Below are 27,332 nucleotides of genomic sequence, written 5' to 3'. Positions count from 1 at the left end.
TCTGTTCAAGCACATGTTAGGCAGAAGCAGAGCCAAAGATTGAAATAGCCATTTCTTGCTAAGAATTAAGGTTTAATTCCAGAGCACGAGGGCAGTTGTTAAAGTCTGATAGTGATCAGAAAATTGATTTCTTGTTCTTATTTGTCTAATTCTAGTGCCAGCCAAACAGTTACTTAAATTGGTGGCTGGTATTCTCCATTTGTGCTGTTAAAACTTCTGAATGCTGTCTGTTTGGTCTGGAGAAGTGAGCAAGGCTTAGAACCATACAGTGTAAAATGAACCACCCTTTCCTGTCAGCAGCAGTAGGAGTATTGAAAATAAGATGGTGAAGTAGTACCTTTAGGTTTTTGCTTTAAAGGTGCCATGTAGAGAAAGTATAATGCATAAAGCATAACTTTGGGGGTTTATGATCAGTTGTAAAATATAAATGCCCTATGATGAACTTTGGCATCTTAAGTTTCAGACGGAACGCATATAGCTCTGGATTACTGAAGTAGAATTTCTTCTTTTACAGGATTTTGCTAATATAATGAAAATGCTGAGAAGCTTAATCCAGGATGGTTACACGGCTTTGCTCGAGCAGCGCTGTCGCAGTGCCGCACAGGCCTTCACGGAGTTGCTCAATGGTCTAGATCCTCAAAAAATAAAGGTAAAATTTCTGTCTTATAACTGGCTCATCAATGCAGGAGCATTTCAAGTGAATGTAGATGAGAACGAAGGCTTTAAGGTCATTGTATTACTGTACCTTAGACCCACCTGAGATTGCCTGAATCTGCTCCAGGTTGTGAGAAGCCAGTCATGCTCCGATTCAGCCATTATGGTTGCACACATCATACCTCCTGGGTTTAGACTCTCTCCTTGCTCTCTACTTGGTGCTCATTAGAACGCTTGGCTTCTCCTCCTGCAAAAGCACTAAATCCAGGTTTTGGACTCACGTTAGTCACATCTTTTCATCCAGAAAGAATTAGCTAGGTGAATAGTTTATGCAAGATTATAAGAGAGGAAAATGTCTTAATCTGTCACTAGTACCCATTTATATGCAAAACAGTATGGTTTCAGTTATTCTAATCTGTCACAAACCATGCCTTCAAGGAACTCTGAGATAATGGTTCTGCGTCTTAAATACTTGATTTCAGTATAACTGCACATCTTTGCAAAATATATTTTTTATTTCTGTTTGGTCTTATCCCAATCATAGCAGTTAGTGAGATTTTATTACATTTTTTTTCTATTGTGGCTACCAGGTTTGTGCAGATTAGGCAAAATTATGTTCAAATTTTTAACTGGAGCATTTTTCTTGACAGCAATTGAACCTGGCCATGATTAACTATGTCTTAGTAGTCTACGGACTTGCTATTTCTCTCCTTGGGATAGGACAGCCGGAGGTAAGATTTGTAACAGAGATGATAAACAGTTAAAATATGCCATTTTAGAAGATATGTGAAAAATAGTTTTGCCACTTTGGTTTATTTCTTTCTGTGTACTTGCTTGATATTTTTTTTCTGAAATACCTGTTTGTGGTTTTTGTTTTTTTTAAGAAAAATTAGTTTGTGATCCCGTTAGAAAAAAGCTATGCCAGACGACCAGTAGAAATTTACTTTTTACTTGTATAAAAAGTAAAGCACCTACTATATCGTTACAGATTTCAGAAACATGTTGAGTGAAAAAGACAAGTTAGAGAACATGACAAACATTGTGATAACCACTTATGTACAGTTTGGAAAACTTGTGCAACAATAGTAGATATTGTTTATGACTATCTCTGCCTTTTGTAAAGGTAAAAAAACACTGGCTAGCCCTACATCAAGTTTGAGATAATGGTTGCATTTAGTGATGGAAGGAAGGAATGGCCTTGGGGAGATTAAGAAAGGAGAGTTCAACTTTGTGTTAAGTTCTTTTAGTTCTGGCTACTAAGTATTTGGGTATTTTATTATCTTCTGGAGCACAAGCTTCCCTTAAGCACATAGAATCAGTGTATAGGTGTGAGCACACATGGTTTTCATTACTCATGGTCCTTCAGTGCTCTCCTGCAAAGTTTCCTTAACTGCAGTGCACACAGCATTATACAGTTGACTCTTGAACAACATGGGTTTGAACTGCATGGGTCCACTTACACGTGGATTTTTTTGAAAAATATAGTATAGTACTGTGAATATATTTTCTCTTATGATTTTCTTTTCTGTAGCTTACTTTATTATAAGGATGCAGTATATAACACATATAACATACAAAATACATGTTGATCAGTGGTTTATGTTATAGGCAAGGCTTCCAGTCAACAGTAAACTTAGTAATTAGGTTTTTGGGGAATCAAAAGTTACACTTGGATTTTCAATTGCATGGGACACTTATGACCTCTGCGTTTTTCAAGAGTCAACTGTACTTTGCTTTCCATGGTTTTTAGTTTTCAATAAAAGCCAAAATTTCAAAATTGCTGTAGAATTACCTCAGGTATAATATATCCTTTCTATCAACTTGGTTTCCAAGCTTCCTTGGCTGAGTGAAGCCCTGCCTGCTACCTAATAAGGATCAAGTCATCTTTTATGTTCCACTCTCACAGTGGTCCACTGTCTGAGGTTCATTTTCCTTGTTACATGCTTGTTTCCTTATTATTTTTGTTTTGTTTTTAATGTTTATTTTTGAGAGAGAGATTGATTGAGGGTAGGGGAGTGGCAGAGAGACTTTCAAGCAGGCTCTACACTGTCAGCTCAGAGCCTGACGTGGAGCTCGAACTCACAGACAGATCATGACCTGAGCTGAAATCAAGAGTCGGACACCCAGGCACCCTGCCTTCTTTCCTTGTTCTTGATGTGACAGATGAATATCTTGTATTAAGGCCTGTCTAATTCTATTTTCTAATAGATTGTTGGAGATAGGACTTTATGATCTCAGTTCTTCTATTCTTGGCAGAGTGATAATATCTTAACCATGTTTTGCTTTATCAAAATTGAAGAAATAGTTCACTACATTTGTGATTTACTTTGAATTAATGAGACTGATTTAAAAAAACAAACCAGACATGGTAGAACTTGGACATTTAAAAGAATATCATCACTCAGGGTAGCCCCAGAAGTAAGCAGCGTATTTACTCCAGGAGAGCTCTTGCTTAAAACATTTTTGGAATGCCTCCTTTGGAACTGGCCTCAAAGCTTTAATGAAATCCCATTTTGTAGTGACATTTCCTTTTTCACCCACAATGGGGTTACCAGGACTGCCTTGAGCTAAGTGTCTTTTGGATTTTTTCAAAAACAAAATTCAAAGCATAGAAGTTTTCCATTGTTGGGAATTTTCAGAAGAATGTACTCTAAGTTCTGTAAAGCTTTTGCTATTTTTAAGACTGAGTATTTATCTTTCTTATGCCACAAAACATTGTGGTAACATCATTGGAGTGCCAACGGAGCAGCACTTACTAGGAGATAGGTCATGGTGTGTTTGCATCTAGTCAGTCTTTATACCATGAATTCATACCTTTTAGTTTTAGCCAGCACATACTGGGCCCTCTGTGTGTGTGTTAGTAAATGCTCATTTGGTTGGTTGTCTGATGTGTCCCGCACCCATGTTTCATTCTGAAGCTGGATCACTTTGGTTGTGTCTCTGAGTATCCTATGATCAAAATTTATATGTTTGCTAAGAAAATAAAATGCCGAAGGCGTGATTTTGCCATAGAAATTTTTGGATATACAGTTTGTAATACTACACAAAAAGAATCAACCTTCAGATAAAATCTGTTCTAGTCTTTCTTTTGTAGTGTTAAATGATCATTATTTTTATTGCTACTGAAGGAATTATCTGAAGCTGAAAACCAGTTTAAGAGGATGATTGAACACTATCCCAATGAGGGACTTGATTGCTTGGCCTACTGTGGAATTGGAAAAGTATATTTGAAAAAGAACAGGTTAGTAGGAATTGTACTTTTTTGTGCTCAGGGTGGATAACTCATTTGAAGTCTAAGGCGGTGGTGGTCTCTTTTCTGGAATTACATTGTTATTTTCTCTGTGGCATACTATCATAATTGTGTTTGCTTGGAGGAGCAGCATTTCTATATCAATATTAATTATTAATTGAGTATGACCAGTCAGTTCACCTAATGCTTCCTTTTTTTGAATCTTATAAGAACGTTTGGAATAAGGTATTGTGACACAAAAGATTGTATATTTTTTCTGTTAGTATATGTCACTTACAAATGGTGACTGAATTGATATAAGTTAATGCTATGTAAGTCTGATTATATGATTTTTTGGTTACCAAAATACCTATTTCCACCAAAAACCCGTATAAATATGGTTTTAATATGAGATATACATCTGTTCAAAGACATCATGAGTTAGAAATAAAAATTTGTTCTCTGAACTTACTCTATAGTTGGAATCATTTTTTTGTTTTAAGTTTATTTATTTTGAGAGAGATAGAGTGTGAGTGGGGGAGAGAGGGAGAGAGAGAATCCCAAGCAGGCTCCATGCTGTCAGCTCAGAGCCTGACTGGGGACTCAAACCCACAAACTGTGAGATCATGACCTGAACTGGAACCAAGTCTTTGGACGCTCAACCAACTGAGCCACCCAGCTGTCCCTATAGTTGGAATCCATACTCAAAGTTTAATATGTAGTTGTTCTCCAAATGTTTCATATCTTATCTTCCCAAATTGCTATATGACCCTTTGGGAATAGGATTATGCATTGGGCTTTAAAAAAGCTCTCTGTTCAGTACTTGCTTGCACAGCACATAGGCTAAAATTGGAATGATACAGAGAAGATTAGCATGGCCCCTGCACAAGGATGCACACAAATTTGTGAAGTGTTCCATATTTTTGGCACAATAAAGCAGTATAATTAACTGTAAAATAACAGTAACAAAAAGAAAACCCAAAATCTCCTGTTCTACACTTGCACTCAATATAATCGTAGGTATGTTAGATTACTTTATGAAGAAATAATTGTTGACTAATTGGATATCATTCATAGCTTTTAATTCTTAAATTTTAATCTGTCTTTTTAGGGGAAATTTTATCAGGCCTTTGGTACTCTTGGAAGCCCACTCTGGGAGTGTGCTTAGGACTTCTTTTATATATTTTTAAAGATTAAAGAAAGCTCTTTAACTTACCAAAGTTAAGTTCCTGTGACCAGGCCGATTTATATTAAGAATCAGGTAGAGGGAGGGGAAGTGAGGGTTTAGCAATCATCTGTGTAGTAATAGCAAGTGAAGTTAATTTCAAAGTTTAGCATAAATTGTTTAGGATATACCCTTTTTATTTTTATTTTTTAAGTTTGTTTATTTAGTTATTTTTTTTTTTGAGAGAGAGAGAACATGAGCAGGGGAGGGGCAGAGAGAGGGAGAGAGAAATCCCTAGCAGGCTCTGTGCTGGCAGCATAGAGCCTGACACGGGTCTAGATCTCACAAACCGTGAGATCAGGACCTGAAGCCAAAATCAAGAGTCAGACACTTAGCCAACTGAGCCACCCAGGTGCCTTTAGGATATACCCTTTTTAATGCAGCGGTCATATGCAGTTATTCACAAGATCTAGGAATAGATCGTAATGTGTAATATCATGGGAATTATGATAAATGATAAAGTCTTTGCTATTTTGAAAAGCATTTACATTTTGATTTCAAAATAATCTGGTGTGGGGTTCAATGTCTAATATGCTGGTTGTTTGCTGTTGTGATATGCAGTTTCTGGTAAAAGTTCTGTGAACTGTCTTACGGTGGATGGTGAATTTTCTGCAGGTGAATTTTTCTTCCCCATAGGCAAAAAAAAGGTTCTTAAATTGGGCAATCATTTCAAGATTTGAGAAAGCAGGAAAACTTTCTTCTCTAGTCTCAAGAGAATTATAAAGACTTGGTTAACTTTATAATCCAGTATTTTAGTATTCTTTTGCTGAATGGACTATGGAAATCGATTGACATTTTTTAAAAACATAAACCATAACTAAAACATTTCATATAGTTAAAAGTTTACATACACATTTGTTCTTTTAAAATACTGCTTTATGGTTGAAGATGTCTAGCATACACAGTCTCTTTAGAATTTTTTCAGAAGAGCGATTTTTACTATAGATGTCCTAATAGAGTTAAAAAAAAAGTATGATTGATTAATTTAATTGAAGGGTTGCCATTTCTCTACAGGAATCTAACTTATTAGTAAATAAAACAAATAAAAATGGAACAACCAAATTGTTCAGTTTTCTGTTTTAATTGTTGGAAACTTAAAAAAAAATTTTTTTTAATGCTTATTCATTTTTGAGAGAGAGAGAGAGAGAGACACAGAATCCAAAGCAGGCTCCAGACTCTGAGCTGTCAGCACAGAGCCCAGCATGGTGCTTGAACTCACGAACTGTGCGATCATGACCTGAGCTGAAGTTGGACACTTAACCGACTGAACCACCCAGGCACTCCTAATTGTTGGAAACTTTAAATAATAAATTACAACTTTAAAAGGACTAGTGTGCACCTACCACAATAAAGCCAGTGTCCAGGCAGATTTGTGTTTTAATTTATATTACTTTTATAGTAAGCAATGATAATGCTTTTTTAAAAAGTTTTTATTTTAATTCCAGTTAGTTAACCTATAGTATTATATTAGTTTCAGGTGTACAATAATAGTGATTCAACATGCCTGTGTTTTTTAAAGAAAATATAGGTTGTATTGAATATTTCTCTACAGTGATTTATCAGATGTATTCTTAGTAAACTTGAAATCTCTGTGACTTTTATTGTGGGGAATGAAAATTCTTATCACAGCTTTAATATCTTCTTTCTTCATAATTCTGACTTTAGATTTCTAGAAGCTCTTAATCATTTTGAGAAAGCAAGAACCTTGATTTGTCGCCTTCCTGGAGTGTTAACTTGGCCCACAAGTAATGTGATTATTGAAGAGACTCAGCCAGGGAAAATACAGGTAACCATTGATTTTTGCAGAGAACTTCTAACTAACTCTAAAGAGCTTCTAACTGCAAAAACTAATTTGCACTGACTGACCCAGGTATCAGGAGACAAAAAGGTAGGGACACCCTGTCCTCAGCATCCCCACATGTATTTCCCCTTTAAAGACTAGTGAGAATCACTAACATCTGTTAACTGTTTCCTATGTGCCGGTCACACAACTTGCATTTATCATACCTTTAATCTGTACAGCAACCCTACAAGATGAGTACTAGGAATATTCTTATTTTACTGTAGATTAAGTTAGGGAGGTTAAATGATGATCTCCAGGTTAAACAGCTAGGAAATGGTGGAGCTGGGACTTGAATCTCGGCATTCTGACTTGAGAGTATGCATTATTATTTTTTTTTAAGTTACTTATTTTGAGAGAGACAGAGACCATGTGAGTGGGGGAGGGGCAGAGTGAGAGGAAGAGAGATATAGTCCCAAATAGGCTCTGGGCTGTGTGGGGCTGGAACCCACAAAGCCATGAGATCATGACCTGAGCTGAAACCAAGAATCAGATGCTTAACCAGCTGAGCCACCCAGGTGCCCTGAGATCATGCGTTATTAAGGAGTATGACTCACTGGTTATACTTAGAGAAAGGTATGGCATCATGGTTTCATCGTGGTGACTATAGTTGTTAAGATGGTACTTGAGGACTTAGAAAATAAATTTAGTCTCCTATCCAGAGGCATGGAATGCTTTGCTACTTCTGAAAAGACTAAGTTACGTGTGGATTGACTAGAATAGGCCTTTACTTGTGGAGAACTTGGTGTGTGTACAGAACTTGGCTTTTGGCTGAAGCTTTTAAAAGCGCAGGGGTCAACTCTTACAACTCAATAATAAAAAGACAGTCCAATTAAAAGTAGCCATTATACTGGAATTTAAAAAAATAATAAAAAGTAGCCAAAGGATCTGAATACCTCTATCTGCCAAACATTTCTACAGGTAGCCAGTAAGCATGTGAGACATGTTCAACACCATTAGCAATCTGGGAAATGCAAATTAAAACCATAGTGAGATAGTACTTCACACACTAGGATGGCTGTATTCAAGAAGGAAGACAAGTGTTTATAAGATGTGGAGAAATCAGAACCCCCATACGTTGCTGGGGGACATGTAAAATGCTCTGGCAGCTTCTCAGTAGGTTGAAGATAGAGTAACCACATGACCCAGTAGTTTCACTTCTGGGGATATACAGAGAAAGGAAACCATATATTCTCACAAAAATGTGTACATAAATGTTTATTAGCAATATTATTCATAATAGTGAGAAAGTGGAAACAGCTCAAGTGTCCATCAACTGATGAATAATAGTTAAACCAAACCATTCATAAACCATTCATAAAATTGTATAGTGGTCCTCCCATAAAATTGTGTATTATTTGACCATAAGGAGTAATGAAGTACTGATAAGTACTACCGCATGGATGAACCTTGAAAACATGCTAAGTAAAGGAAGCCAGACACAAAAGATTGCATATTTTAGGATTCTATTCATCTAAAATTTCCAGAATAGGCAAATCTATATTTAGAGACAGCAAGTAGATCAGTAGTTCCAGGGGCTGGAGGAGTAGGGGGAAATGGGGAGGGATGGGGTTTTTGGTTGGGTGATAAATCCGTTCTAACTTTAGACTGAGGCAGTGGTTGTGCAACCCTGTGGACATACTGAAAGCCACTGAGCCATATACATTTTAAACGTGTGGATTGTATGCTATGTGAATTATATCTCAACGAAACTGTTGAAAAAAAAAATCATCGAATGTTCTCTTTGTAGTAAATTGGGATGGAGACAGAGGAGCTATTGATAACGAAAGCCAACACTGGAAGCATGGCCCAGGTCTCTTGGGGGCGTCAGTGGCAGTGGGGTAATTCTCCAGGGAATGCACAAGATGCTTGAGGGTGATAGGATCCCAGGTGATGTGCCTCTGGCAAGGAGGAGCAGGGGAGATTCCTCAGGGTTACTCTGCCTCCTCTGACCCCCTCTGAATGCCTAAAGTACACTTGAAGAGCTAACCTTGTAAAATGAGCCTTGATGATAATAACACAGGATAAGATTTTGATTCTGACATTGAAATTCTGAAACTTTTGTTCAGTCTTTTTCTTTTTTTTTTTTTCTGACTCTATCTCTGGGTATGTCTCAGCCTCCTTCTGAAAGGAGAAACTTTAAAAGTTATATGTAGTTTATTCTTTGCTAAAAAACATTTAGTCATTCCTATGCTGAAAATGTTTTGATGGCAAGAGGTTATTGAAATCATAAGGACTGAGAAATTAGTGTTGTTATAATATATGTGTTGTTATAATATAATATATATAATATAATATAATATAATATAATATAATATAATATAATATAATATATAGTGTTGTTATAATATTATTTTTGTTTATTTTTGTTTTAGATGCTGTTAGAGAAGTTTATTGAAGAATGCAGGTTCCCTCCAGTGCCAGATGCCATTTGTTGCTATCAGAAGTGCCGTGGATATTCTAAAATCCAGATATATATAACTGATCCAGACTTTAAGGTACATAATGAACATACGGTAGGACAGTAACTTGCAGAATTGTGCCTTAAAATGGATTCAAAACAGATTCTGTAATTGGAGGTACCTAAGTTCTCTGGCTTGTCAGCAGTTTTATGTCTTGTCTCTTGTCTTTACCCCATCCCCTGGACTTCTTAGGTCTATATCATCTCACATAGGGACCCAGAGCCAGTCACTAAAGAAACTCTGAGGGCAGGGAGTGACCTGAGAAGGCAGGCTAGCTAAGTCTATTTCAGCTTTCTAGCCACTGTTTATGTTCTTTAGGAACACTGGAAAGAAAATGAGGTTGTTACCTCTGATTTGTTGCAATTCTAATTTCTTACAAAATTTGAGCCTAAGAATCTAAGGGCCATTGTGACCACTGAATTCACTCGTAGAGACCTAAATCTGAAACCAGATCTGGCACTTAAGGTTACTTGGCCTTACTTTATTCAAGACAGTAGCTGCCCACTGTTCCTGGTTAGTAGATCAGGTGAATACTGTTTATACAATATTTGGTATTATAAAGAATAATGCAGCTATATGCTATGGAAATGAATATGTCAGTCAAGTTCTCTGTCTCTAGCACTAGGCATTTTGGGGTATAAAAAGATTGTACTTCCCTAGGAGAGAATGTGATGTCTAGTTATGTTTGCCAGGTGAATGCAGACAGCTCTCTTTTATCTTAATATGTGTGTTGTGATTGTGAGGGAGAGTGTGTGTGTGTGTAGACATCTTTAAAATGTATATTAAAAATTGTTTTAAACCCATAGGGTTTTATACGAATCAGCTGCTGCCAGTACTGTAAAATAGAATTTCACATGAACTGTTGGAAGAAATTGAAAACAACAACTTTTAATGATAAAATTGACAAGGTAAGTTCACAAAATAGCTTGGAACTTTTAGTATGTCTATTGTATGTTGATTTTTTTCCCCTGAGAATATTCAGAAAAAGCTTTAAGTGAATATAAATTCCTTTCTGTGTTGTTGTTTTTTTTAATTTCTTAAAATATTTATTTTTGAGAGAGAGAGCATGCGTGCGTGCGAGGGAGAGAGGGACAGAGATAAAGAGAGACAGAATCTGAAGCAGGCTCGGGGCTCTGAGCTGTGAGCATAGAGCCCAGTGCAGGGCTTGAACTCAAGAGCCGTGAGATCATGACCTGAGCCGAAGTCGGGCACCTAATTGACTGAGCCATCCAGGCAACCCCTTTCTGTGCATTCTAAACATAACTAAAAGTTTTAAATTATTATTTGAATGATAAAGTAGAAAATCAGTTTTTGTTGTTACTTTATACTGGTATAAAGGCAATAACCATAGAGACCTTTAATAAACTGTTTAACCAGTTTTTACATTGGGAATGTTATGGTTAAAAATAAAAATTTAAATGTCTAATGTTAACATTCTGATGTAGAATTGGGGTTTCAGATTTTTTATTTTCTACCAAAATGTAATGAGATAATTTGTACTAAGCAATTAACTTAAATTTGGTACTCCCACTTCTTTTTGTGTTTTTTCTTAATTAGCAAGGTTATAATGTTAATTACCATTAGCTAGGTGTACTTTGAAAGAAGGCACAGTTTTGTAATCTAATTTACATTCATAGAATTTGTTTCTGATTCGTATAAGCTATTGACTTAAAAAAAAAAACATTTTCTACACTGCTTAGCCTCATGTAATCCCCTGTTCTTGTTGGGGAAAAGAGTAAGGTGCTTGTGCGGTGAGGAATTATTCAAGTTTGGTAGAAATAAATGCTCACATTTTATGCAGTTTCACATAGTTAAGTAACGATACAATGATATGAACAAATAACTGTTGGCGTTGAATCACTTTTGCTGTGTCTTACATTAACTGAGTTTCTCTAGTTACACAATGCTCCCTTAGTGGTCTTAACCATGCCTGTGGGTTGAAATACACTCTGTCAATTAGTCCTCTTTCACTAGGATGTATTAAAGTAATACACAATGCAAATATCTCGTAATTTACAATAAGAAGAGTTCATTTCTTGCTGACATTGATTGTCCTAAAGTTGTGCAAACTGTTGCCAGGGTTGGGCTGTAGCATCTCCAGTCTACGTAGCTGTATTGTTTCTGAGATGCGGTTGAAGAGTGACTGGAACGTGTTCTTGTGGCAGAGGGTGAAGAGGAATAGCTAGTCCATTTGGTGTTTCTTAAAGCTTTCTCGTGGACGTAGTGTACGTTATGTCAGCTCATCTTGCATTGACCAAAGCAAGTCATGTGGTCAGCCCTACAGCTGGAAGTATATTCCTTCTATAAGGGAGGCTCCGAAAGTCGGAAGACAATGGGCAGGGACTTTCAGTGCCTCCCTAAAGGAAGTTTCTGATGTATCTTGACTATTTCTGATGATTAAAATGGTATGCATCTATAGATTTATGCAGAGATATAGCACTTGTTTTTTTAATCAAATAGGATTTTCTGCAAGGAATTTGTCTTACCCCTGACTGTGAAGGAATCATTTCTAAGATTATCATTTTCAGCAGTGGTGGTCAAGTTAAATGTGAAGTAAGTATCTAATAAAGGGAAAATATTACCAAATTGTTAATCAAAACATTTACACCTTTTAAAATATGATTTAAGTTTGTAGAAGTTGTACAGTCTTGTGTTTTCCAGGAAAAAAAAGTTATTTAATTTAAGAAAATATAGGAAATTTTAGGATGTGAGAATATACCTTTGCAATGAAGGATTCTCACGTTCTTTAATTTCCTAAAAGAGGAGACTTTTGACATTTCAGTTTTACAGTTTGAGCTCTTTGATAATCTTGTTTCCTTAATCCTCAGTAAACTTTTGGGTATTAACGAGGGTGGGGTTCTTAGGGAGGGGGAAGAGTTTCGAAGGATTACCTTTCACTTCACAATATGGAGGGTTATGGGTTGTTCTAATGGTATTTGTAGTTTATTTGATCTGCTCACTCTGAATTTTTTTTAAGCTTCCTAAGGTGTGTCTACTCTTTTGTTCCTCTTTTCAGTAAATTGTTTTGCTAAAATTTTCTGGGCTTTTGTCTGGGTCAGAGCATCACCACTGTTCTCTATCAAATTGAACATTGCGGGTGCTTCTGAAATGCTTGTTGCTTGTGGTTTTGTGCTTTATGTCATGGGAGTATGAGACAAATTTTGGATGTCTTTGTTTTATTTAAAGTTTGAACACAAGGTCATAAAAGAAAAGGTTCCTCCAAGACCTATTCTGAAACAGAAATGTTCTAGGTAAGATTTTTAACAATCAATTGGTAGTTTAATGATGTCTATTAGAATGTAATTCTGTTAAATGCAGATTTCTGAATTACGCTGTGTTTTAAATTGGCTGTGTACACACACCCAAGTAAGTGGTGTTTAAATGAATTTTGTGGATATTTAAAACTTGAAAAGAGAACTAGCCTAGAATGGTTAAATATCAAAAGCTTGAGTAAGAAACATTATTTGAATTTTAAGTAAAATTATGACATTTGATGCTGTGAAATGACGTTTGATTAGTAGATTTGGCATTTAGATAAAAATTATACACTTAGCTCTCAGTTGTTTAAACTTTAATTCCAAAAGCATTTTTCTTTTTTTATCTCTCTTCAGCAAATATTTTTGAACCAATGACTATTTCTCACCCGAAAAAACTCAATATACTGTCAGAATTATTCACTTCTCTATATATATGTTGTTTAGATCAAATAATTCCAATGCTTTTTCTTTTTCTTTTTCTTTTTGGTCCTGCTTCTTGTTTTCCATTCTAAGAAGTGATTTTTTTTCATCGTTTGTGACCAAGAAAAAGCAAAAGAAAAGATGAACAGAAATATTTGTTGAAGAGAATTCTTTGTAAACCATATCAACCAAATTCCAATGTTGTGGGCTATCATTAGGATGTGAAAATAATATTTTACTGTGGAATCTTTCTTTGAAATGAATGTACATATGCATTCTCTTACCGAGTAATTTTTACTATTTCTGTTTACCCTAAGCAGTAACTTATATACATGGTAATAACATTTGTATAACCTATACGTGCCAGCCTTAATTATAAATCACTCAGTCATTGAATTCTTGTTTTCATGACACAAGTACCCTAATTTTAACTGAACATGTGTCAACAGTTTTTGGTATTGAACAGAAGATGCAGGCCAAGTTCTAAATTCAAAGGGCAAATTCTAACTTACTGCTTGGAGAATGGTTTCTGTAATAGGCAAAGGAATTAGTTAATTGAGTTTATAACAAAGGTGGATTACCACTAACTGTAAATGCTTATCAGCCTAGAGAAGCTAAGACTGAAAGAAGACAAAAAATTGAAGAGAAAGCTCCAAAAAAAAGAAGCAAAAAAATTAGCACAAGAAAGGATGGAAGAGGACTTAAGGGAAAGTAATCTGCCCAAAACTGAAGAGCAGAAAGGTATGCTGAAGTCCAAGGCATGATGAGAATAATATATTCTTGCTTAATATGTCCGTCTTACTGGGCATTGTGTTGCTACCGAATTGAAATTAAGAGTTCAGTTAGTATGTTAATACCGTCACTTTCTTGTGTTGCTCTAGATGGGGAGAAGTTGGTGTAAAGAGCACTGAATTTGGAAACAGTACATAGGGATTCAAAATCCTAGTACGCAGGGATAGCGGTACACTAACATGGGGCAGAATCTGTGTCCATGTCCTCATCTCCAAAGTGACGGTGGAAATAATAGCTGACATGCATATTCTGTGTTTAGCAATGCTCTGAACCCCACTGTGCAGATATATGTGAATGTTGAATGTGAATTAGCTGAATGTGGAATTAGTTGAATGTGAAATAATGTTGAGTTCAAATAAAGAAACTGTTCATAAAAGATCGATAGAGATAACCTAACCCAGCCTTCTGTTTTACGTTCATCTTGTCATTATTCCCTGATCTACATGGGAATGTCTCAGTTGTTATACTGTTCCTGTGAGTATATTTACTTTCAGACTTTTTTCTTTTTAAACACTTTTTTAAGTTGATTTATTTATTTTGAGAGAGACAGAGACAACACGAGTGGGGGTGGGACAGAGAGGGAGGGAGACAAGAAGAATCCCAAGCAGGCTCTGTGCTGTCAGCGCAGAACCCAATGTGGGACTTGAGCTCATAAAACTGTGAGATTATGACCAGAGCCGAAACCAAGGGTCTGAAGCTTAACCAACTGAGCCACCCAGGCACCAAGTTTTTTTCTTAATTAAGGTTTTTTTTTTAAATTGAGGAATAGATAATGTAACATTGTATTAGGTGTACATTGTATTAGGTGTATTTAGGTGTACAACATGATGTATATATGGCATATTTGTATATATTGCAAAATGATCACCATAGACCTATTAACTTCCATCACCATACATAGTTACAGAAATTTTTTTCTCATGACTAGAACTTTCAAGATCCACTCTTCTAGTAGCTACTTTCAAATGTGCAATCCAGTCTTATTAACTGTAATCACCATGCTGTACATTACATCCCCAGGACTACTTTCAGTTTTCAGCTGAAGGAAGTTAATCTTTCTTGTTTTCTACTGTGATGGCTGTTCCCAAAATGAAATATTTCCTCTTGTTTTTATGTTTTATTTAGTATTCCATTAATGTTTCACCAATCAAAATTATCTTTTCTACTGTAAAAGTCTTTGGTGAATGTGTTTTAATTTTGCATGCTTCAAGGGGCTAAATGGCCCTCTGTAAGGGAGATGCCTGGGTTGGGAACATGAACTTCTGAGAAATTTTCTGAGAAATTTTCCAGCTTGGAATCAACAGCTCCATGGGATCCTGTGATTTAGGATCCAATAATAAGATGAAAAACCTAATAGTAACTACCAAATATTAATTGAATTCAACTGAATAAATGATCCCTTCAACTCCAGAAAACACTCTTTGCATTCTTAGTGATTAAACATAGTTATTGAATGTAAATGTTGATGAGGCTGGGTTAGGATTGTTGAGGAAAGTAACCCTATTTTGGAGGAACTGAGTTTTTCGATGTTACATGAGTGGTACAGAGTGAAGGAGTACTTAACTTCTGATGTGTTTGGTTTAATGTGACTGTGTTTTCAAACATATTGCTAAGCAATTATTTTCCAAATTTCTTGAGTTTATTTAAAACATTAAGAATTCCTCTGAACCGTACTTTACGTTATTATGTAATGTTATATTATTTCTTTCTCAGTTTATATCTTTGCAAATTGGCCCCGTTGCTTACTTTAACTGACCACTTTTCTTTATCCTTAGAAACTGTAGACAATGTTCAGAGTTGCCAGTTCCTTGATGACAGAATTCTGCAGTGCATAAAGCAGTATGCTGACAAGATAAAATCTGGTATTCTGAACACTTCCAAGCTTCTCAAAGAATTGCTTTCTTGGAAGGTTTTAAGCACAGAAGACTACACAACCTGTTTTTCTAGCAGAAATTTTCTAAATGAAGCGGTGGACTATGTCATTCGTCACTTGATTCAAGAGAAGAATAGAGTAAAGACCAGGATATTTCTGCATGTTTTGAGCGAGCTTAAAGAAGTGGAGCCCAAATTAGCTGCCTGGATCCAGAAACTGAACAGCTTTGGTAATGCCACTGAACTCGAGGGCTGCTGTTTATTAGTAGGAAGGCTGGATATATCTGCCTCTGAACCCTCTTTTTTTCTGTCATCATATATGATTTTTTTAAATGTAGGACCACAAATTTGTCTGGTTAAAAGTACTGTTTCCTCCCAATTCACAATTTAGGTTATTTTACAGATAGATTACGGTTATAGATAAGTTACCTTTTCAAAAGGTGTAAACACAAGAAAGTTCAGTCACTTAGAAAATCCAGTCCTATATTTTGCTACTATTTGTAAATGTGTAAACTACGTGAATAGTAGGCACAGTCATGGGTAAATAGCACCCCCCCCCCCCCGCCCCAGGCAGCTGTCCGAGTGCCCTCTGGGACCGTGCAGTTCTGTAGACAGATTCCTTAGAAAACTTAGAGGAAAGAATGGATGGAACTAATTGCTTAGGATCACAGAGGGCAATCCGTATCTAAAGATCATGAGAAAAATTCTCTGAGGTTGAATCATAGGATTATAAAACTCTGCTACTACTGTTCCTGATTTTCCTAATTTGGTTGAGGAAGACCCTCTCCTCCCCGCAAGCAACCCAAGGCCATGCGGGGACCTCAGAAAGCAGCTGCAGATAGAGTTGTTGTCTAACACTAGATTGAGAGTTTTCTGGGTACCTACCAGGGCACTGTTTACCTTGGTGACCGTGATGGCAACTGGCCTCAAATGGTAGATGACTCCGTTGGCAGCAGTTGGATACAAGGCCAGTAGGAGCTGTAGCAGGGCAGTCCAAAGAGTGAGCCTGCCAGGCCTCTGCAAGTCACACGGATCTGCTGGAGTTTTTAGGGACAGGGAGCTGTTAGAATTCTAGAGTTTGGGGAGTGTATTGATAAATTTCTGTCAGTGGAAACAAAGTAGGATAGAAGCGAGCTCAACATAGTTGATAGCTAAGTGTTGCTACTTTGAGCATAGGTCTGCATGGGTTTCTGGTCCCAGAAAATCACTCTTAAGTGATCAGGTTGTCATTAGCATCTACTAACAATCAAATAATAAATTACAATGTTATTCTCACTTTCATCTGCTTTGGAAGATAGGCTCAGGAGAAGTAGGCTTTCTGGTTATGTTTACCTGGGCAAGAGTGCCTGCCATTGTTGCTTTGGGTAAACTAGAGCATTTGAGCCTTATAGTTCACTGATGGAAATGTTAATGTGGCCTTTTGATATAATTCACATTTATTCTGTAGATTAAAGTATCATTTTAATAAGTATGTATGCATAGTATTTAAAATTGTTTCTATTTAAATTACTTCAGGCATGTTAATTAAAGTAAGGCTGTACTATAATCCTGATGTAAAACTCATATATATTTAAGGCAAGTAATTTCCAATTCTTGGAATTTTACTTCTCAACAAAAGTCTATACTGTGGAGTCACATCATGTGCATATTTAACACGAGAGGTCAGGTCACATGCAGGGTGTGGGAAGAGGTTAACATTTTAATACTAGAAGCCATCTCTTGCCTTCCCTTCAGTGAGCACATTTTTCATGCATCATGACCACTGCAAGGTAACTATTTCATCTGGAAGAAACCGCCATCCAAGGTAATTTTGACTCAGCAGTCTGCTTCATTTGCTGACTGATAAACCATGGCCAACACGAGGTGATCATGCTGTATCAGAGGCGAGTGGGAAGACAGAACAGAGCCAACCTTTGCCTTTTGGTGGCTGTTGGTAGGGTCAGGGCTCACCGCCCCTCCCTCAGTAGCAGTACGAGTTTGCAGCTACTTCTTTCTCTGATTGGGTAGCAAGTGGAGTAACAGTGGGAATAGTGACTGTCCTGATTTTGGAGGAGGGTAAGGAGCCATTGATGGAGGGATTGGGTGGGGGTGGTTACCCATGTCCTGTTTTAAAGGCATTTGGGAAGCTTTTGCATATTACTGATTTTTTGTTCCTGTGAAAGATATATAGAAAAGCACTGTAAAATCTTGCTAGCTTGCACTAATTAGGATGAACATCATTTTGAATTAGTGAAAAAGTTGTTATATTTTTAAAGGAATTTAATGCCTGCTTTCATTGCCTAAGTCTAGTAAAAATAACTTTATAAACTTTTAATATACAAGCTATTTTGTAAGAAGCTTTTGGTCCATCTTATTCAACTAATAGAGAAGAATGATTGTCATTAGCCTATCAGTGTTAAGTCGTATTCTAAAATGCAAAATAGCTTGAACAAGTTTATGTTCAAATAGTATTTTTCACTGAAAATGTAAGCAAATTATAATTGAACTGCTTTCAGTAAGACTGAGTGTGATTTTACTGTAAATGATTCTCCCTTTTTCTGATTTGGGTTTTGTTTTTATTACAGGTTTAGATGCCACGGGACCTTTTTTTTCTCGTTATGGAGCATCTCTTAAGGAGCTTGATTTTAGCATCATGACTTTTCTCTGGAATGAGAAATACGGTCATAAACTAGCCTCTATAGAAGGAAAGCAACTGGATTATTTCTGTGAGCCGACATCATTGAAGGAAGCACGATGTTTAATATGGCTGCTAGAAGAACACAGAGACAAGTTCCCAGCGTTGCATAATGCTTTAGATGAATTCTTTGATATAATGGGTATGTAGACTGAGTTTTAGTTTATGTTATATCTAAGGAGGAAAAATATCTCCGAAGGACCTAGCTTATTTAATACTTAAAAAAATAGTGAGAATTATGGTACAGCCAGCTTATGTGGGCAAATTAGTGATTAAGAATAATGATTTTTTTTTTTGTCATAGAATCTTTTTACTCTGTTGAGCCAAGTGTTATAGAGATACTCAGATGGGTATATTATACTGACTACGTACCATACTGTTCTCATTTTAGGTACTTTAACAGTATCAGGGCAAAGGTTGCATATTAAGTGGACAGAATTTATTAGTAAATGGTTTGATGTTTAACATTCAAGAAAACATTGCCCTGCAGAGGAGGTGATGTTTGCAGAATCTATAAATAGCACATCTGTTGTAGTGGGAAGAACTTAGAATTGGGAGTTAGGAAAAGTAGGTTATGGCCCAGCTTCTTCTCTGATTCAGTTCATTAAAAACTTTGTTTTTACTACTTCTTCAAGGCCCCTGCCTGAGCTGGGTGTTAACCAGGAACTCAGAAATGTTTATACTAGTCCCTGCCCTCAAGACCTTATGTTGTCGAAAAGGGAGTAAGATGAATATACAAATAACTATAATATGGCCGTTATCTCAATAAGAGAGGATCAGAAAGAGTGCTGGGGGTTCAAATGGAGGATCAAGCCCTTGTGCTCTTCCTGGGGAAGGCGAACCCTTGGTGCAGCACTGGAGTCCAAGCTGTGAACGGGGAGGTAGTTGGACACCTCCCAAGTTGACACCTGGGATTAGAGACATGGGGTTGAGGAGGGAGTCAGGTCACCTGTTTGGGTGTGGCATGGAGTCCAGTTTGGTAGAATAGGAGGACTAGTAGTTAATTCCTTAGTTTCCCTTGGATCTTAGTTTCTTCATCATTGAAGTGATAGGATTTAGAGCCATTGATCTGTGTGGTCCCATTTTGCTTCAAAATTCTAATATTCTTAGATTCTATATTAATTTTAACTTATCTTTGGTACTACATGTATGTCTTATGATAATCTCCCACCCCACCCCAATCCCTCAGCATTCCTTAGTATTTGCTTTACATGTTGTCAGCAGTTAGACCTAAAATTTCATGCTTTGTTTTAAAGAGTGCATTAAAAAGTCCAGCCTTGTACAGAAGTATCACACATTACAAATTTCATACGTATAAGGAACTGAAAGGCTTGCTTTTGTTCTGGGTCTTAGGAAGGAGCACATTCAAATATAGATGGCTTATTTTTCCAGGACACAGCTTCATGGCTGGAGGTGACGTGCTTCTTGATAGCCTGAATTTATTGCCGTCAGTTTGCTGCTGCTGGTAGTAAAATACTGTCTGGGGACTGAGCTTACAAAACCCGATGCATGTTTGGATCACACAACAAAATAACTAAAAAGGACACAATTCTTTCTTTGTGTGCATTTTTTCTGATTCTTGTGTTCTGTACCCCAGATATACTATGACTGTTCCTCTGCTTTTAGTCATAGAGTCAGAAGCCACCAACCAAATGACTAGCCATCCCAACAGATTTTCTCTCCAAGAGCTGTGCTTCTCACCCTTACTCCAGACGTTTTCAATTTTGTCTCTTTTCATTGAAAGGGATGATTATATTTCTTAAAACTTTTCAGAATCCACTGATCTTGTACATAAAAACATCCAATCCTATCACTAATTCAGAGTTTCAGCCTGTCTCCTGAACTCTGCATACTGTTTTACTGTTGGTAGTTCTTTGTAGACAACTAAAAGGTCCCTTAAGAGCAGTGTGCCTGAACCCACTTACTGTATCCCTAGAGACCTGTTTTTCCTAAATTTATCTCAGTAACGTTGTTGTATATCTTGTATCTACGCAGGAAACCCTGAAAAAAGTCTTGATTCTTCCTTTTCCCTATTACCCCATATCTAGTCTGTCACCCGTTCCAGTAAGCTTTATCTTTGATCTCTCCTCTCCTGTCCATCTCCACTTCCCTAGGTCAGAACCTTAATAAGCGTTCCATGATTAGACCACGCTGGTAGCCTCCAAACTGGTGTCTGTTCTTTAGATCTTCCCACTACAGATCTTCCTCTTATATTGCCACTAGTGACTCTTCTGGAACATCTCTTTCATACAACTGTAACAATTCTGTTAAACACTTGCTTAGTTTTGCCTACACATTAAATTCACACCATCTGTGTGATTTATCATCACTCTCCCCATGTGCCCTGTGTACATACACCCCACTTCTTGAAGGTGTACAAACCCTCCTCGTACTTTTCCTGCCTCATGTCTTTGCTCCTGCATTTGCTCCAGCTACGTCCTGCCCCTTTGCTTGTTTATTTCAAGTCTCATTTTGATATTGCATCCCTCTCTGAGCCCTCCCTGGCCTGTCATTGGGCCTTTATCCTTGAAAACTGTATTATTCCATCAGCTTTGTTTCCATTGTATTTATTGGGGCACTTGGCACTCTGGGTTGCCCGTATTTGCTTGCTTGTGTATTTGTACAACATAAGCTTAGAATACAAGCGTATCTATGACAGGGATTATTCTCTGCATCTTTGTATTCACAGCACCTAGCACGGAGTTTGATATCTAGAAGGCACTCAAATTATGCTGAACTAGATTGACATTTTGTGATTCTTTGTAGTTGGTTTCCATTTAATTGGCCATTTGCTCTTGGTTTCTAAACTAAACTTGTGTCAAAGCAAAATAAGGAGCAAAATATAGTTGATGATAGTAGTGTCTGCGGTGATTTTCTTTAAGGCTTTAGTGTGCTGTCAGTGTAAAAATTTCATTTTCTCACAAATTATTGGTATTTTCCTACAGACAGCCGCTGTACTGTATTAAGGAAACAAGACAGTGGTGATGTGCCGGTAGGTTATTTGATTGCTTTCAACGTGTTAATTTGTGTTAGCCAAAGGAAGAGAGGAGTACCCAGGCCAGTGTTTATTTACGTCACAGGTGGCATTCTAGAACCAAACATGGAGGATTTCTGGCTAACATATACTCATTTATAGAATGTTGATGCCAGTCTTCCTCTTGGAATTAGAGTGACAATCAGCAATCAGCAAATTCAAGAGGCTTAAATTAGACAATGTCCATAAAGTTTCGCAACTAATAATTGTTAGTCTCAGAAATAGGGAAGGAGTTGAGTCATCTCCTGCCTAAAAATGAAAAGTTATCTGTAATGATTAAAATTCTAATGTTTTGTTCTGTAAGGAAAACAAAGAGACTTTGTTTTGAATGGCTCCAAACTAAGTTAAGTTAAAATAATTCCAGAGTCGTTTTTCTTAGTAGGTTGTGGCAGTTTTCAAACAGAAAGATGCATATTTACTGATTTTTAGGATCAGGTCATCTGTACTTGAAACTTTTCTTAATCTGCCTGTGAAATACTGCCCAGCTAAGTATGGAAACACAACTAACACACCCAGTGGGAAGTTAAACGTCTTCTAAGTCCACTGTGCCTCAGAGTTGGCCAGGCGTAGAGTGTCCAAATTACCTTAAGAAAAGGAATGTCATTGAAATGGTGGTAGCATATAATCGGAATTACTCTAAAAGACTGATTAATTACTTGAAATAACATACACCTTATTAAAATGTTGGACCAAGAGATGGTTCAGTCGGTTAAGCATCCGACTCTTAATTTCATCCCAGGTTATGATCTCACAGTTCATGAGATCAAGCTCTGCATCGGGCTCTGGGCTGACAGTGCAGAGCCTGCTTGGGATTCTGTCTCTCCCTCTCTCTCTGCCCCTCCTTTGCATGTGCACACGCACACACACTCTCTCTGAGAAATAAAACATTAAAAAATTTTTGGAAGCAATTTTAGTTATAACAGTCATTATTAGGCTTTCTCTTATTTTCTATTATAAATCATAACACTAGGGCTAACATATGAAGTGTTATTTTTGTTCAGCATTTTGTGTATATTCAATTTGTGGCTAAAACCAGTATATACTTTATACAGAGCTTCATCATGCTGTTATTTGAGTGTTCATTGTTTTTTTCCCCCATTTTTCCAGTTTAATTCTGCCAAGATAAAAAATAAAGGCAAGAAAAAGAAGCCAAAAGATTCAAAGGTATGGAGTATTTTTGGTATTAATTCTTGTCTAAAATAGTTAATTGAATTTATAAATTAGAATTAACAAGTTCTTGGGGATATTTTGAAGTACTTTATAGAGAAAGACTTTTTTTAGGATTTAAAGATTTGCTCCAAGCCCATGAGCCATATAGGGCATTATTTATCTTCTGGGGGGTTCTTCATGGCTGTCATGTATGTGGGAGCTCAGGAGGGCAGGAGTTGAGACAGTGAACAGATACTAGAGGAGGATTAGAGCAGCTCTTTGTAAGTTCTGCTAAAACTTGGCTTTTTATCTTTGACATTTGAGTTTTTTTTGAGCATTGGAAGCTACCTGAATGTTAAGTTGGGCCTATTTATGGGTGTTGAAACTTTATTACTATGTGTTCCTGTTCACAAGGAAATTTAGATAAGTCTTACATATTGGCAATTTGCATGCATATTTATATAAGCATTCATTTGTTTTAATGCTAATTTTTTTTCATGGAATTTTAAGGTAGAAAATTGTTTTCATTTTTGTGTGTTTTAAACTAGCCTATGTTAGTGGGGTCTGGAACATCTTCAGTAACCCCAAATAATGAGACTATCACTTCAGGTGAAGACCACAAGTAAGTAAAATTGAAAATGTGTGCTTCAAATTTTAACTCAAGTGTATTAACTTAGCAAGTGGTATTAATTTAACATAATTTAAACTTGTGTTTTATTTCTCTAACTTCACTATCTAAATATGTGCATCTGTTATGACAGCCTAGTGTGATCCATCTTGGTTGATTTTATAATATGGCTTGTCAGCATTAAGAATTCCTGCAAACAACATTAAAATCATTGGGCTAATGACATTCATCAGATAAGTTTGGGAACTTACTATATGCAAGATGCTATGGGAAAGATTTAGGAAATAGTCTTTAAAATGTTCAGTGAAGAGAATTTCCTACTGATAATTACTAGCATATTTGCTATAATAGAGAGGAAGATGTTTTAGATGTTCAGTCTTAGATGTGAATGATTTCCAGTGGCATCTAGTTGTTGAAACTGAGTTTTCAGAAAACAAGTAGACATAAGAAAAAGTAAAAGTAGTGAGTAGCAATGACCTTTTTGTCATATTCTTTTATGAACCAGAAACCCATTTTTTTTTCACATTTCTTTTTTTTTTTTTAATTTTTTTTTTTTTAATGTTTATTTATTTTTGAGACAGAGAGAGACAGAGCATGAACGGGGGAGGGTCAGAGAGAGAGGGAGACACAGAATCTGAAACAGGCTCCAGGCTCTGAGCCGTCAGCGCGGGGCTCGAACTCACAGACTGTGAGATCGTGACCCGAGCTGAAGTCAGACGCTCAACCGACTGAGCCACCCAGGCGCCCCCACATTTCTTAAAGGAGTTGTCATAAGAGCTGCTTTTGCACATTTTCATGGATTCTTTAAATGGAGGAATTATTTTAAGTTCAAATAGTAATAGTCCATACTTAGACAGAACTTATGTACCAGGTACTATTCTCAGGGCTTTACATATACAAACTCATTGAATATACTCTTCACCCTGGGAGATAAGTACTGTTATCATGTACATTTTACAGATAAGGGGATTCATGCACAGTGTAGTTGAGTGCCTAAGAACCTGAAGCTTCTACATGTCTGAGCCAGGATTAAACCTGGTAGTCTTGTTTTAGAACTCACAAACTGCTACATCTTTTTAGAATGCAAAATCGTACACTTTAGCAAAAGAATCTTTTTGTTAAGTGTTTTACTGGTTCCAATCTCACTTTAGCTTAAATTAATAGCAGTTATAACAAAATCTTTAACAAGTTACAATTAATATAACATTGATACTTTTAAAACCAGGAGTTTCAAAAAATTTGTTCTTGGGATCAAGAGTAAGTAGTTAGTTAAAAGTGCTTCCTTGGAGGTTTATAAATGTATACACACACACACACACACACACACACACACACACGGGTAACTTTTCTGCATTTAATTATCTGGTAGTGTTTTTTTGCATTGTAAGGCTGAGTCGTATGTTACTATCTTTGTTTTAATTTAAATATTCTGGGTCATCTCAAAGTTTAGGACTCACAAAAAAAATTTCTTTTTTTAATCAGCAGACGCAATCCAAATTCTGCAGGCCCATTTGTGGTACCTGACCACCTTCGGCAAGATGTAGAAGAATTTGAAGCTATCTATGAACAGCACAGCAGTGAATATGTTGTCCGTAATAAGAAGCTGTGGGACATTAACCCAAAACAAAAATGTTCAACTCTGTATGAGTAAGTAGTTTAACATTCCTACTAGTATTATTTCATACTGAAGCTGCCAGTTAAAGATTGCAGGTTGTTTAATTTGTGTCCCTTTTGCTTATTAAAGGAATCATTTATTGGCTTACAAAGTGGGGAAGGAAAGTATTTTTATGGCTTTTGTCGTGTAGTGCACAAAGTTAACTGAGGGTTTTTAATTTTAAATTTAGAATCCTGGAGCACCTGCATGGCTCTGTTGGTTGAGTGTCCCAACTCTTGGTTTTCAGCTCAGGTCATGATCTCACCATTCTTGAGATGATTGGAGCCCCACATCGGGCTCTACACTGACAGCACAGAATCTGTCTGAGATTCTCTCTCCCCCCACTCTCTCGCCCTCTCTCACTCCCTCTCTCTCCCCCTTTCTCTCCCTCCCACCCTCCCTCTTAAAATAAATAAATAAATGGGGCGCCTGGGTGGCGCAGTCGGTTAAGCGTCCGACTTCAGCCAGGTCACGATCTCGCGGTCCGTGAGTTCGAGCCCCGCGTCAGGCTCTGGGCTGATGGCTCGGAGCCTGGAGCCTGTTTCCGATGATTCTGTGTCTCCCTCTCTCTCTGCCCCTCCCCCGTTCATGCTCTGTCTCTCTCTGTCCCAAAAATAAATAAAAAACGTTGAAAAAAATAAATAAATAAATAAATAAATAAATAAACATTTAAAAAACAAAATAACCACAGTGGTCTGGCTGGACCCAGGCTCTGGTACTTGAGGGCAGCCAGGACCTTTTATAAGTAGATAGATAGATAGATAGATAGATAGATAAGTAAAGTAAGTAAAATAAATAAATAAATTCAGAATACTACTAATAATTGGTTTTGTCAGTTTGAGCTGCTAATATAGATATTTTCTGTCTCTGAAACTGACCCTGGTATGTGCTGATAGGACTGTAAAAGTTTCCAGCCATATCTTTCATCATGAATTCCAGGGTATACAGTACTCCTCCCTTATCCTTGGTTTCGCTTTCTGAGGTTTCACTTACCTGTGGTCATCCGCAGTCCGGAAGCAGATGATACTCCTTCTGACGTGTTGTCAGAAGGTCAGTAGTAGCCTAATGTTACGTCACAGTGCCTGTGTCACTCACCTCACTTCATCTCATCACAGAGGCATTTTATCTCCTATCATTGCAAGAATTGAGTGAGGATAGTGCAATAAAATTTTGAGAGAGAGACCACATTCACATAACTTATATTACAGTATATTATTGTAACTGTTCTATTTTATTTTTAGTTATTGCTGTTAATTTCTTATTGCACCTAATTTATAACTTAAACTTTATCATAGGTATATATGTGTAGGAAAAAATAGTATAGGGCTCAGTACTATCTGTGGTTTCAGGCATCCCGGGGTTGTGGAACACCTCTCTTGTGGATAAGGGGGGAGTTCTACATTTGACAAGGAGTCCTATTATTATTTGATCTCATTGTTCTTTTGCTGATGGATGCTGTTGTTTAGCATCTCCTAAGTCCAGTGACAAGTAATGTAGCTTGTCGAAGTGTTGCCCTTTTATTGGGTAATGAGGATACCAGGATCCCATTATTACTTCTGCTGAGGTGACAGGTGTTCTGCTGGAATGATAGTAAAGGTAACAGGACCTTGTATCTCTGTATTGTACGGGAGACTTGTCTTCCTGACATTGACATAATACAAGAGAAACAGACTTTTCTTTTTAAATAACTTTGGCTGTTACTTTGGGATTGAAATGTGAATATGAAATCAACGAGTCTGAGTAGGGTAGATGAAATAATGGAGTAAAGGGTTCAGGAAAATCTAGCAAGCAGTTACCATTTTGAGCTTGGTATTACTAAGTAGTGCATGCTACCTTCCTTAAGAAGAGAAATTGAGGGTTAAGATCTGCAATAGGAAATTAATTTAAGACCTGGTTATTCTCGCAGAAAACCTGTTACTCATCCATAGTTTAGTCCTTGCTTCTGTTTTCCCCAGTCGCTTCTTTCCTTTTCAGTCTGGTTATGCTCCCAGGCCCTTCTTTATGGTTTTTCTTTAAATTTTTTTTAATGTTTATTCATTTTTTGATAGAGACAGAGCGTGAGTGGGGAGGGGCAGAGAGAGAGGGAGACACAGAATCCAAAGCAGGCTCTAGGCTCCGAGCCGTCAGCACAGAGCCCGATGCGGGGCTCGAACTCACTGACCGTGAGATCATGACCTGAGCCAAAGTCAGATACCCAACTGACTGAGCCACCCAGGCGCCCCTATGGTTTTTCTTTAGAGTTGAAATGCTGAGCATATCATATTTCCAGAAAACTCCTGGATGACCCCATGGAAACAGCTATAAAACTACACTAGTATTTCTTAAAATATGGTAGGCTTTGCTTCAAGCATCCGAAACTGAAGCTAAACTGTGTCATTGTCAGGACCTTGCTTCTTAAAGAATTTATTACTGTTACAAGTGGGAGGAAATTAAACAACTTTA

General features: G+C 37.0%; 1 protein-coding gene, 1 long non-coding RNA gene and 1 other non-coding gene across 10 annotated transcripts in view; 2 read left to right on the top strand and 1 right to left on the bottom strand.

The window, feature by feature from the left end:
* TTC3 (tetratricopeptide repeat domain 3) overlaps window positions 1–27,332 on the top strand; it is a 127,030-nt gene that overhangs the window by 57,476 nt on the left and 42,222 nt on the right. For 7 of the 8 annotated variants that reach the window (XM_049627860.1, XM_049627858.1, XM_049627863.1 and 4 more), the window contains 15 exons: window positions 515–649; window positions 1,305–1,385; window positions 3,783–3,895; window positions 6,774–6,894; window positions 9,324–9,446; window positions 10,217–10,318; window positions 11,871–11,963; window positions 12,597–12,661; window positions 13,692–13,828; window positions 15,655–15,981; window positions 18,316–18,567; window positions 21,371–21,417; window positions 22,567–22,623; window positions 23,157–23,230; window positions 24,719–24,883. In XM_049627860.1, coding sequence (XP_049483817.1) covers window positions 515–649; window positions 1,305–1,385; window positions 3,783–3,895; window positions 6,774–6,894; window positions 9,324–9,446; window positions 10,217–10,318; window positions 11,871–11,963; window positions 12,597–12,661; window positions 13,692–13,828; window positions 15,655–15,981; window positions 18,316–18,567; window positions 21,371–21,417; window positions 22,567–22,623; window positions 23,157–23,230; window positions 24,719–24,883 — 1,892 coding nt within the window. The remainder of the gene's footprint in view (window positions 1–514; window positions 650–1,304; window positions 1,386–3,782; window positions 3,896–6,773; window positions 6,895–9,323; window positions 9,447–10,216; window positions 10,319–11,870; window positions 11,964–12,596; window positions 12,662–13,691; window positions 13,829–15,654; window positions 15,982–18,315; window positions 18,568–21,370; window positions 21,418–22,566; window positions 22,624–23,156; window positions 23,231–24,718; window positions 24,884–27,332) is intronic. The other variant, XM_049627859.1, reaches the window with a different exon arrangement.
* LOC125920741 (uncharacterized) lies at window positions 52–25,969 on the bottom strand. The gene is made up of 4 exons (XR_007457176.1): window positions 25,884–25,969; window positions 16,637–16,788; window positions 757–912; window positions 52–635 (listed from the first exon to the last, which is right to left on the bottom strand). It is a non-coding gene; the product is annotated as an uncharacterized LOC125920741 (long non-coding RNA).
* On the top strand, window positions 4,703–4,808 carry LOC125922159 (U6 spliceosomal RNA). Its single transcript, XR_007457597.1, has one exon. It is a non-coding gene; the product is annotated as a U6 spliceosomal RNA (small nuclear RNA).

The sequence above is a fragment of the Panthera uncia genome, chromosome C2 (genome assembly GCF_023721935.1).
Source record: "Panthera uncia isolate 11264 chromosome C2, Puncia_PCG_1.0, whole genome shotgun sequence".
Lineage (NCBI taxonomy): Eukaryota > Metazoa > Chordata > Mammalia > Carnivora > Felidae > Panthera > Panthera uncia.
This window is presented reverse-complemented; position numbering and strand designations above follow the sequence as displayed.